Source organism: Puma concolor, chromosome A3 (genome assembly GCF_028749965.1).
Source record: "Puma concolor isolate L17-30 chromosome A3, mPumCon1.1.hap2, whole genome shotgun sequence".
Taxonomy (NCBI): Eukaryota; Metazoa; Chordata; class Mammalia; order Carnivora; family Felidae; genus Puma; species Puma concolor.
In genome coordinates this window covers 61,186,329-61,198,370 of record NC_141669.1, presented here as the reverse complement: position 1 = coordinate 61,198,370, position 12,042 = coordinate 61,186,329, and the positions used below count along the sequence as shown (strand labels likewise).

General features: G+C 40.3%; 1 protein-coding gene and 1 long non-coding RNA gene across 4 annotated transcripts in view; one reads left to right on the top strand and one right to left on the bottom strand.

The window, feature by feature from the left end:
* LOC147582489 (uncharacterized) overlaps positions 1-12,042 on the bottom strand; it is a 433,267-nt gene that overhangs the window by 19,766 nt on the left and 401,459 nt on the right. The window lies entirely within an intron of this gene.
* COMMD1 (copper metabolism domain containing 1) overlaps positions 6,068-12,042 on the top strand; it is a 192,763-nt gene continuing 186,788 nt past the window's right edge. Inside the window, exon 1 of one of the 3 annotated variants that reach the window (XM_086701023.1) lies at positions 6,068-6,279. In XM_086701023.1, the coding sequence (XP_086557149.1) occupies positions 6,103-6,279 (177 nt within the window). In that variant the 5' untranslated portion in view covers positions 6,068-6,102. The remainder of the gene's footprint in view (positions 6,280-12,042) is intronic. The other 2 variants (XM_086701024.1, XM_025932267.2) reach the window with 2 other exon arrangements.

The following is a 12,042-nucleotide window of genomic DNA, read 5'->3' as shown; positions in this document are numbered from 1 at the left end:
TTTTTTTCATGTTTTATTTATTTTTGAGAGAGAAAGAGAGAGAGAGGGAGACAACAGGTGGGGGAGGGGCAGAGAGCTAGGGGGACAGAGGATTTGAAGCCCGCTCTGCTCCGACGGCAGTAAGCCCGATGCAGGACTCGAACTCAGGAACTGTGAGATCATGCCCTGAGCCAAAATCCAGAGTCAGACATTTAACTGAGCCACCCAGACACCTCCCTAGATCTAATTTCTAATTTACAGGTTAATAGAACATACAAGGATAGAATATAGTTTTTATTTTTATTTATTTTTTTGAGTTTATTTATTTGAGAGAGAGAGAAAGAGCACGAGGGAGGCAGAGAGAGAGAGGGAGAGAGAGAATCCCAAGAGGCTCCTCACTGTCAGCACAGAGGCTGATGCAGGGCTTGATCTCATGAACCATGAGATCATGATCTGAGATGAAATCAAGAGTTGGTAGCTCAACCAACTGAGCCAACCAGGTCCCCCAGAATACAGTTTTTAAAAATGATACCATGAGGATACAATCAATAAAATATAGAATGTGAGAAACTCTTCAGGAAAAATGACCTGCAAATAAATTGCAAGAAAAGAAAGTAACCATGAAGATGGAAGGGGAATGTATAGATTAAAAGAGACTTCAGATAAATAAAGGGGGCACAAGGATGGCTCAGTCAGGGGAGTGTGTGGCACTTGATCTGGGGGTTCTGAGTTCGAGCTGTGTGTTGGGTGCAATGAATGCTTAAATAAGTAAATAAACTTAAAAAATTAAAAATATGATACAAGCAATATGGCTTAGTAAAATAGGGCTTAACCATGGTCTCAGTAACAAACTGGTGCAAAGGAGAAGAAAACTAATTGTTGCTTGCTGGCTAGTCAATACTTAAATACTCAGACAGTTAAAAAATATGAAGTTTGTGAGACAGAAGTTTGAACATGGATTTATATTTAACAACTACTAAGAAAGTTATATTCTTATGTGGAATAGCTGTGGTTTTTTTAAGTGTCTCTTTTAGAGAAGCATAATGAAATATTTACCAATAAAGAGTTATATCTGGGATTTTTCAAAATAGTAAGGGGGAAGTAAATGAGAATAGAGTTGGAACAAGATAGGCAATGTGTTGGTATTTGTTGAAATGGTGATGGGGACATGATGGGAACCATTCGTGAGGTCGGGCTCTGTGCTGGGAGCTCAGATCTCGGAGCCTGGAGCCTGCTTTGGATTCTGTGTCTTCCTCTTTCTCTGCCCCTCCCCTCCCTTGCTCTCCCTCTCCTTCAAAAATAATAAATAAACATTAAAAAAATAAAAAGAGAGAGAGAGAGAGGGAGAATGAGAATCCCGAGCAAGCTCCATGCTGTCAGTGCAGAGCCTGATGTGGGGCCCAGACTTACAAACTGTGAGATCATGACCTGAGCCCAAATCAAGAGTCAGACACTTAACTGACTGAGCCACCCAGACACTCCTGAATGAAAATATTTCAAAATGCAGAATGAGAGTTTTATTCTGTGGCAATCTCATTCCAAATGCTTGCTATGATAGTTATTTTGATTCACACAACTCATTTAAATTTTTTTCTTTTATTTTTTATTTGAGAGAGAGAGAGCATGAGCAGGGGAGAGGGGCAGAAGGAAAGAGAGAGAATCTCAAGTAGGCTCAATGCTCAGTGTGGAGCCTGATCCCACCACCCTGGGATCATGACCTGAGCCAAAACCAAGAGTTGTATGCTCAATCAACTGAGACACCCAGGTGCACCCAAACTAACTTATTTATTTATTTATTTATTTATTTATTTATTTATTTATTTATTTATTTGAGAGAGAGAGAGAGAGAGAGGCCAGTAGGGGATAGGGGCAGTGAGAGAGAGAGAGGGAATCTTAAGCAGGTTCCATTCACAGTATGGATCCCATGACCCTGGGATCATGACCTGAGTAAAATCAAGAATCAGACACTCAACTGACTGAACCACCCAGGTGCCACTTGATTCATAAAGCTCATTGAAGGATATAAGGACACACAAGCTATGTGGAGGATTAGCACATGAATAAATTGAGCCCCTGTATGCTCCAGACCATCATCTACAACTCAATCACCTAAATCAGAAACCGGGAATCATTCCTTTCATTTTTTCCTCTCTTCCCTCATCCAAAGCCTACAAATTTTACCTTCTTTGAATCAAGAATCTTTCTTATATTCTCTATCCTAAATGTCACTGCCTTCGATCAGACCCATATCAACATCTATTTGCTTACTATGATACTGTAGCCTTGGCCTTCCTTGGTCCTTCAATTTATTTGCCACACTGCCACATAGAGGAATCTTTTAAAAATGCAAATCTGGGGATGCTTGGGTGACTTAGTGGGTTGAGTGTCTGACTCTTGACCTCAGCTCAGGTCATGATCTCATGGTTTGTGAGTTCGAGTCTGTGTTGGGCTCTGTGCTGACAGCGTGGAGCCTGCTTGGAATTCTGTCTCTCTCAAAAATAAATAAATAAACATAAAAAAAAAAAAAAACAGCAAATCTGATCTTCCTATTACTCCTTTGCTTACAACTGTTCAGTTATCCTCAATGACCAAGTATAAAAGTCAGCATTATGTGTAAACTTTCCATCTCTGTGACACAGGCTGTTTATCTTTCCAAATTTATTACCATAGGTTCCTCATTCTACTCTTGTTACTCTAGAAGAGGAAAAATATCTTTTTCCTTCTGCCCTTCTAGCTCCTTGGCTGGGGTTCTGTAACAAAAGATAGATTAACAAGAGAAAAGCATACACATTTATTTAATATGTTTCATGTGGCATGGAAACTTGATAAGGAAATGAAGACCTGAAGAAGTGGTTAAACCTGAGTATTTTTTTTTAATTTTTTTTTTTTTAACGTTTACTTATTTTTGAGACAGAGAGACACAGCATGAACGGGGGAGGGGCAGAGAGAGAGGGAGACACAGAATTGGAAGCAGGGTCCAGGCTCTGAGCAGGCTCTGCGAGATTGTGACCTGAGCTGAAGTCGGACACGTAACCAACTGAGCCACCCAGGCGCCCCAAACCTGAGTATTTTTATGCTAGATTTGATGAAGAATGGAAAGTTGTGGGAAAAAATGTGATACGACAAAAAGGTATGAGCTAAGGGTTGTAAACTGGGAAAACTCAGCAAACCTGTTTGTTCAGAGTCCCCTTGGCATCCCTCCATCTTTGGAGATAATAATACTCTGGGTATAGAGAGGGCAACTCTCACATGAGAGTCTTCTGACCTGCTTCACAAGAGAAGGGGGGAGATCAGGGAGTCCTTCCTGTACCTGTTATTTCCAAGTTTTGTTTCTCACGTTTCTTCAAATATTCAATATGCCAAAGTTCCATATTTTGGGGTAGAATATCTTGAACCCTATTGTTGCACTATGGGGTTCATAGTGTACCTCAAAACACCACTCTGTTTCATGTCTCCATACATAGGAACATGCTGTTTCCCCTGCAACATGTCTGGCTTTTTGTTGGTTTGCAGCCTTTGGAGCTTCCTGGGTGAAATCTCAGACCAGGTCCCATACATGGAGGGCAGGAGAGACTGAATAAAAAGGCAGACCACTCAAAACTGGTAGGTGGCAGTTTTAATAAGCAAGGGAACTTACTTATGAGGCTTGTCTTGGATGACTGCAAGATAAGCAGATCTCTGCATGAATAATTTAAAGTTTATATAGAGGCCTTAATTGGGCTCAGTCACATATACCATCTAGATGGTCTGAATAACACCTTACTCTCTACAGACTATGTCCTTGGAATAGCTCCCCCTGTGGGAACTGGCAGAATGTACATTCCAAGGACAGGGGAGTGGGTGAGGAGACTCTCATATTCCAGGTCCAGCTCATGGGTCAACTAGTATCATGTCCTCTTGATTAGCTCCTTTAACACTATTCACCATTAAGCCATTCCTTGATCTACACAAGCTGAGTTAATCAATCTTCTTTTTTCTACTACCAAATCTGATAGTTACTTCTAGGTACTGAGTAGTAGCAACCCTTAGTTCATTGTATTTTAATCATTTGTTTAAGTAGAGGGGTAAAAAAATAATTTTCCCTTTATTATTGTAAGTTCTTATCTGGGACCCCTAAAACAAAAGACAGATTAATGAGAAAAACAAAACAAGTTTATTGACATGTATCCATAATGTATACATGTGAGATACCCAGGGAAAAATGAGTAACTCAAAGTGATGGCTTAGAACTCCAATTTATATACCATCTTCAACTAAAGACAAAAGAAAGAAAGTTGTAAGGAAGGCCTGTTATGGGGAGATGTCCAGGAAAAGCACGGGAAAGAAGAGTAAGATTTGTTAGCCAGTTTTAATTCCATGCCTTCTTCATTAGTAAAGCCTACAGTTGTCTCCTGCAATTAACTTTTGTCTTTCCTGGTAGACAGAGGTGGGACACCTTTGAAAATTTACATCCTGCTTTTAGGCAAATAGGGCCAGAAGCTTTTCTTATATCTGTTTCTTCTCACTGCCTTTAGCTCACAATAATCCTTATGCCAAAATGGCATATTTTAGGGTGGCATATTCTGCTCCCCTTCATTTATATATCATCTTCCCTTACCAGAATGTAAGATTTTAGGATACAGACATTCATTTTTGTATCCCCTAAAGCCTAGCAGAATGACTGGCACAAAACTCTCCACTAATAGCTGTTGAGTGGCTGGCTGATTGGAGAGTGAATGGTAATTAAAGTAGAATTTGAAAAGGTGGAGTAGAGACAGAGAACAGGAAGAGTTTATTGCAAAACTTTGGGGCCCTTGTGTTTGCCCTTTATTTCAGTCCACATTTCTTATCTTAACATTTTTAGAGATGGAAAATCTTAAAAAAAAACACCTATTTCTTGCCTGAGATCAAAAGTCTGTGAGCCATAAAAGGAGTAGTGTAAGAGGAGAAGTGACCAGTTGCTTAATGGAACTTAGAATGTAAACCTATTTGGTCATAATGAAAAGGAAACCTGGTTTCTGGGAAGGCTGTCTTAGGTTTTCATATTTTCCATTTGAGCCAGGGCTTCAGAGTCTTCTTTTGCTGTTGCCTTGCCTTAGGCATTTCTTTCTTTCTTTCTTTCTTTCTTTCTTTCTTTCTTTCTTTCTTTCTTTCTTTCTTTCTTTCTTTCTTCCTTTCTTTCCTTCTTTCTTTCTTTCTTTCTTTCTTTCTTTCTTTCTTTCTTTCTTTCTTTCTTTCTTTCAGAGAGAACAAGCGGGGGAGAGGGGCAGAGGTGGAGAGCAAGAGCGAGGGAGAGGGAGAGAATCTTAAGCAGGCTCCATGCTTGGCGTGGCGTCATATCCGGGGCTCAATCCAATGAACCTGGGATCATGACCTGAGCTGAAATCGAGTTCAGGGTGCTCAACTGACTGAGCCACCCAGGTGCCCCTCACTTAACATGTTTTTATGATTCATGCATGTTGTAGCATGTATCAGTACCTCATTCCTTCTCATGGGTGAATAATATATTGGTTTTTTGAAACTATATGGGTACAAAATTATATAACCTATGCATTTCATTTCAGGATTGTAAAGAAGGTGTTAACAGAATGTTATAAAAAACGAGCATCGGAGCTGAGCCGCTGATCTAGCTGGAAACACAAGACACACGCATATATATAAAGGCAAATAATCCTAGAAAACACATTATATTATTAGGCGTTAGTTAAATTTTCTTGGACAAAAGGTGGACAGGTAATGATCAGGCAGAGATTACATCTGAGTGATAGATCCTATTCAGTTAGTGGATTGGCAAGGCCTGGGATGAGATGCAGCCTTTCCAAAGTTAAACTACCACCTTCATTCATAGAATAGTTCCCCATGTCAGGTGGTCTTCACCCAGTGATCTTTCCTTTCAGTAGGCCCTGGAGTAATGAAGGGAATCAGCGGAAGTAAAGTGATTCTTCTGGAACTTTATGGATAGCTCCACGGTGGCAGCCCTAGGCGATGGGTTTTGCAGAGCAAATCTGTTGGCTACCAATACCAACCGCTGGCGGAATTTCGCCCTCATTCGTCCCGCGCGCCTTTGCCCAGGCTATTTAGGCCCATCCCGGGTGCCGTAGCGAGGCTGCGCTCAGCTGCTGGGGGGCGGGGCTGCAGCTGACCATGGCGGGCGAGCTTGAGGGTTCCAAACCTCTGAGTGGGTTGCTGAGCGGCCTGGCCCAGGAAGCTTTCCACGGGCATCAAGGCATCACAGAAGAGCTGCTGCGGAGCCAGCTCTATCCAGACGTGTCACTGGAGGAGTTCCGCCCCTTTCTGGCTAAGATGAGAGGGATTCTTAAGGTATCGATCCTCCCTGCCGCGGCCACGGAGCCCAGCTCCTTCCCTTCCATCCTCAGATTGGTTCCCCAGAAGCTGAAAAGGCTTTCCTTCTGACACCTCCACTCCGTGGGCTCTACGTTATGTTCCTTCAGATCCGAGGCGCTTGCCCTGTCGCCCCTTCTCACTTTCTTAGGGGTGACCCTTTTCTGCTCAAGCTCCCAGCCTCGCAGCAGTGTTCGTCGTCCGAAGAGGACGCTGGGTTTTTCCCTCAACTTTTCCTCTGTAGTTGTGTGGGCAACAATTTCGAGTTGCCTCGGCTGCTCTGTGCGCTCCAGATTAAAATTAAAAATTAAAGAACTGCTAAATCAGCTTTCCCGGGTTGTGGAAGTGGGGAGTGTTTAAGTGAGCCACTGTATGCTGGGATAGGGGGTGGATTGGCTGGAGCGAACCCCTGTGAACTAGTGCACTGTATGGTTAAGAGAGCACATTGACCAGCTTGAAGTCAAAGTGTAAGTCAACCTGTCCGATAGAAATATAATGAAAGCTAAATATATAATTTAAAAATTTCTAAAAGCAACATTAAAAAAGTAAAAAGAAACAGATGAAATCAATTTTATTTCATTTGACTCAGTATATCCATAGTATGATCTTTTTGTGTAATCGATATACAAAATGTTAATATGGTATTTTATTTTTTCACCAAGTCTTTGAGATATTATGTGTATTTTACACTGAAAGCACATATCAATTAGTACTACCCAGATTTCAAGCGACCAGTGGTTACATATAGCCACTATATTGAACAACACTGGTTTAGACTGAGAACTAGTCATAGGAATGAATCCAGTGCCAAAATATACTCGAGAGATAGGCAATAAAAATGATTTTAGATTTTTGTGGGCTTCCTATGTGTTAGGAACTGTCCTATGTGGACACTCATTTTAAAGAATAGGAAACAGGCTCAGGGAGTCTAAGTCTAGTTGGTCTAAAATCGCACTTTGATTAAAGGCAATGTTGAAATTTCAGCTGTTTTTGCATCAGTTTGTTTCAAAACTGCTTAGGCTTTAAAAAGGCAGTTGTGTTTTTCTTTTTTTAACTGCTTTTGCGTATAGGATTTGAATCCAGAAAAAAAAAAAAACAAAGCAGTTATTTCACCAAAAGTACACACATTGTCGCATGGAAATATTAGGAGTGATATCTCAGGTGTGATCCTAGACCTTCTGAGTAATTTTGTTTATTTTATTTTATTTATTAAAATTTTTTAAATGTTTATTTTTATTTTTGAGGGGGGGAGAGAATGAGAGTGGGGGAGGGGCAGAGAACGTGGGAGACACAGAATCCAAAGCAGGCTCCAGGCTCTGAGCTGTCAGCACAGAGCCTGACTCGAGGCTCCATCTCGGGAGCGGTGAGATCATGACCTGAGCTGAAGTCAGATGCCCAACAGACTGAGCCACCTAGGCTTCCCGTATTTTATTTTTAAAAATGTTTTATTTTATTATTTTTTAAACATTTATTTATTGTTGAGAGACAGACAGAGCGCCAGCAGGGGAGGTGCAGAGAGAGAGGGACACAGAATCCAAAGCAAGCTCCAGACTCTGAGCTGCCAGCACAGAGAGAGCTTGATGTGGGGCTTGAACCCAAGAATTGTGAGATCATGATCTGAGCAGAAGTCTGATGCTTAATTGACTGAGCCACCCAGGCGCCCCTAAAGATTTTATTTTTAAATCATCTCCACACCCAATGTGGGGCTTGAACTCACAGCCTTAGATCAAGAGCTGCATGCTCTACTGACTAAGCCAGCCAGGAACCCCTATTCTGAGTAATTTTAGTTGATAACATAAACACTAATGAATGCCTTTTATTTGTATCAAATCTTATTCTCCGAGTGGGCAGAAAAGGTTTCCTAGAGAATTTGACTTCTTACCTGGGTTTTTGAGGTGTTTGCTAGGCCTGTGGGGGGGATGAAGATGACTGACTGTGGGCCAGGAAGTAAGAACAGCATGTGTGTAGCCAATGTCTTAGGAGCTCCAAACATTGGGGGTGCTGGTCTTTGGGTGGACAATATTTTGTATATGTGCTGCCGAAGCGAGCACTGGGTGGACAATATTTTGATTCTTTTGTTTGCTTATGAGATACAAATTGCAGGATACCCAGAGAAGACACTGCCTAGAAACTGTCTTCCTTGTTTTCATTTAAATATATTGCTGAATAATATCCAGGTATTGCTCTCTCTCCTTTCAGTCCTCTGCCTGACGATGGAATACTTCAGTTTTCTGAGTAATTCTGGGCTGAAGAGCTAGCACGGTTCACTTAGTGGTGGTAGTAGTACAAGATTTGCCTTTGCTTTGCAACACAGCCTCGGTATAACTGATTGAGATAACCCGGGGAAAAGCATTTGATTGTTTGACTTAGGACTGAAACTATATGACATCTAGTTCTAGGTGACATCTAGTTCCAATATTCATTTACCTTTTTAAGCAACACTGAGGTATAAACATCTCTCTAATTCTTAGGAAAACATACGCAAACAAGATTTTTATTTTTATTATTTATTTATTTATTTTATTAAATGATTATTTATTTTGAGAGAGAGAGAGTGCACAAATTGGGGAGGGGCAGAGAGAGAGGGAGAGAGAATCCCAAACAGGCTCTGTGTTGTCAGCACAGAGCCAGATGCGGGGCTTGGTCCCAAGAACCATAAGATCATGACCTGAGCTGAAATCAAGACTGGGACGCTTAACCAACTGAACCACCCAGGAGTCCTGCAAACAAGATTTTTAAACAAAAGGCTTTGAGCATGACCTTCTGCAATAAAAGAGAAAGTACACAAACAGTCATGATGCAAGGATGCTGTAGTATTTGGAAATAGGGGACTGAGTAAACTGTGGACAGAAAGGGGTATTACAGGTTTCTTGGAGATGCCATTTTTGCTGCTCTTGAATAAAGTGTAGAATAGAGACTGAAGTGAGGGGCAGCATATAGGGCATTCTAGGCATTCTAGGAGAATGTAGAGCAGGGTCAGGAAATGGTAAATAGTCCAATTTGACCATAGCATAGTGGTACCCAATATGGTGTATTGGTGGAGGAGCCAAGAAAAAAAATGAAGCAACCTTTTATTTCTTTATTCCTGTTAACCTTAATTCCTGCTCTTAAGCAAGGCATACTTTTTTTTTTTTTTTACTGTGGCAAAATACTTATGAAATTTATCATCTTAACCATTTTAAAGTGTACAGTTCAGCGGTATTAAATACATTTAGAATGTTGTGCATCCATCGCCACCATCCATATCTGTAACTCTTTTCATCTTGTAAAACTGGAATTCTGTAGCCATTAAACAATAACTCTCCATAACCACCCTCCCTCCCCCCCAAGTCTGGCAACCAGCATTCTACTCTGTATTTCTATGATTTTGACTACTCTGAGTATCTCGTGTAAGTAGAATCATACAGTATTTGTCTTTTTTGTGGCTGACTTAATGTTGCTCAGCATAATGTCATCAAGGTTCATGTTGTTGCATATGGCAGGATTTCCTTCCTTTTAAAGGCTGAATAATATTCCATTGTATGTGTATATCACGCTTGCTTTATCCATTCATGTCCTTGGACACTTGGGGTGCTTCCATATTTTAACTATTGTGAATTATGCTGTTGTGAACACAGGAGTGCAGATATTTCTTTGAGACCCTGCTTTCAATTCTTTGGGATATATAGCCAGAGGTGGAATTGCTGGATAATATGGTAATTCTATATGTAATTTTTCTTTTTTTACAGTGGCTGTACCACTTTACATTCCCACCAACAGTACATAAGAGTTCTGACTTTCTGATTTCTTTATATCCTTGCCAACACTTGATAGTTTATTGTTTTTGTTTTTGTTTTGTGATGCTAGCCATCCTAATGAGTTTGAAGTGGTCAAGGTATACATTTTTACATGTAGATAACAGTAGAAGTCAAAACATTTTTTTCTTTTGTCTTTGATTGAAACTCCACAGCGTTTCAGCTATCTTGAATTCAACATGCAGGTTAGAAGAGCATGCAGGCTAGAAGAGCAGAGAGGAAAATACTAAAAAAATGCAGGAGTCTAAGCAAAGAGAAACAAACTGAGGATAAAAGTGAGTAGTACCTCATCTCATTTGGTGCCATAGCTTTCAGTCATCTATAGAGAATCCAGTTCTGTGAAGAAAGTGAAAATGAAGAGGGACAACAGAGGTTGGAGGAAAGAAAGGAAAGGATGCATAACTCCCTGCACGGTATAGGCAGCGGGTATACATGTTAGACTCCTTATTGCCAGCTGCCTGCATTCATTTATAGGCTGTTTCAGATAACCTGAGCTGCACTCTTTCCCTTTAACCTTCACACTGTGCCCAGATGTAATGCAGTGATTGCTGGCATTTGTAGTGGTCTCTGTTTTCCACTTGGATGGAGCTTTCCTACCCTACGTGGCTGGGACATCGATCCTCTTGAGCATTACCTATTGCTCACAAAAGGGCAAACCTTCCTTCTGCTTATACATATATGAAGCTGGCCATTCATTTGCTCTAGCTTTATTTATGGTAGCTTCTGAGGAGCAGTGAAACCAGTGAATTGAGAGTGGTGTGTTTAATTAGGGAGATGACATTGTGTATAAATACTCTGCCATTTTAACCTATTTTTTGGTTTATATTTATAATTCAGTTTCTTCTAGATATGTATTTGCATATTCTCTATTTCTTGCTTCTGCTGTTAACCTTGCAGGGATGCTCCTTGTTCTAGTTTACTGGAATTCTGGAGGAAGATCTTAACTGAAGCTAGATCACTTTTTGTATACATATGTTCTGTGTTCACTACTGCCCTCTGTTGGTGATAATTTTGTGTTCCCTCACTGAAATTTCATACTAAACAAAAAACAAATTTTATTAAATTTTTATCTTAATTCCAGTGTAGTTCACATGCAGTGTTACATATTAGTTTCAGGCGTGCAGTATAGTGATTCATCAATTCCATATATTACCCAGTGCTCATCATGACAAGTGCATTCCTTAATCCCCATCACCTATTTCACCCATTCCCCACCTGCCTCCCTTCTGGTAACCATCAGTTTGTTCTTTATAGTTAAGAGTCTGTTTCTTGGTTTGTCTCTCTCTTTTTCTTTGCTCATTTGTTTTGTTTCTTAAATTCCACGTATGAGTGAAATCATGTGGTATTTGTCTTTCTCTGACTTATTTTGCTTGGCATTATACTCTCTAGCTTCATCCAAACAAAAATTTTTAATGAGAATTCTGTTGGGTTTTATCTATTGTTGACATACTCCTATACAACAAAAGTCAAGTTACAGTCAAAAGTTAACTTATCTATTTCTCTTTTCTTCTATGATTTGAATTTAAAAATATGTTTAGGTCTTTTTTTCTTTTTTTTTTTTAAGTAGACTCTATGCCCATCCTGGGGCTTGAACTCCGTCTTGAGATCAAGAGTTACATGCTCTGCAGATTGAACCAGCCAGGCACACAGGTTTAGATCCTATTTTAGAAGTCTTGAAATGCAAGCAATAGCTTATGGATTAATAGCTACCAGTGATCCTTTTCCCCTTGCCAAGGTTTATTGAGATGTAATTGACAAGTAAACCAGTGATGCTTTTAAAGCATGCATTGTATCTCCTTAGTTTCTGGCTTTCAGCCATTCCAAATTCATGGCTTCACATCAAACTTAAAATCCAGTCCTTTTACTGTTGTCCATAAGTCTTTATGATCTCTTGGTATCTGTTTCTCTGATCACATTTTCTCATTTCCAGCCACACTAGTCTTCTTGT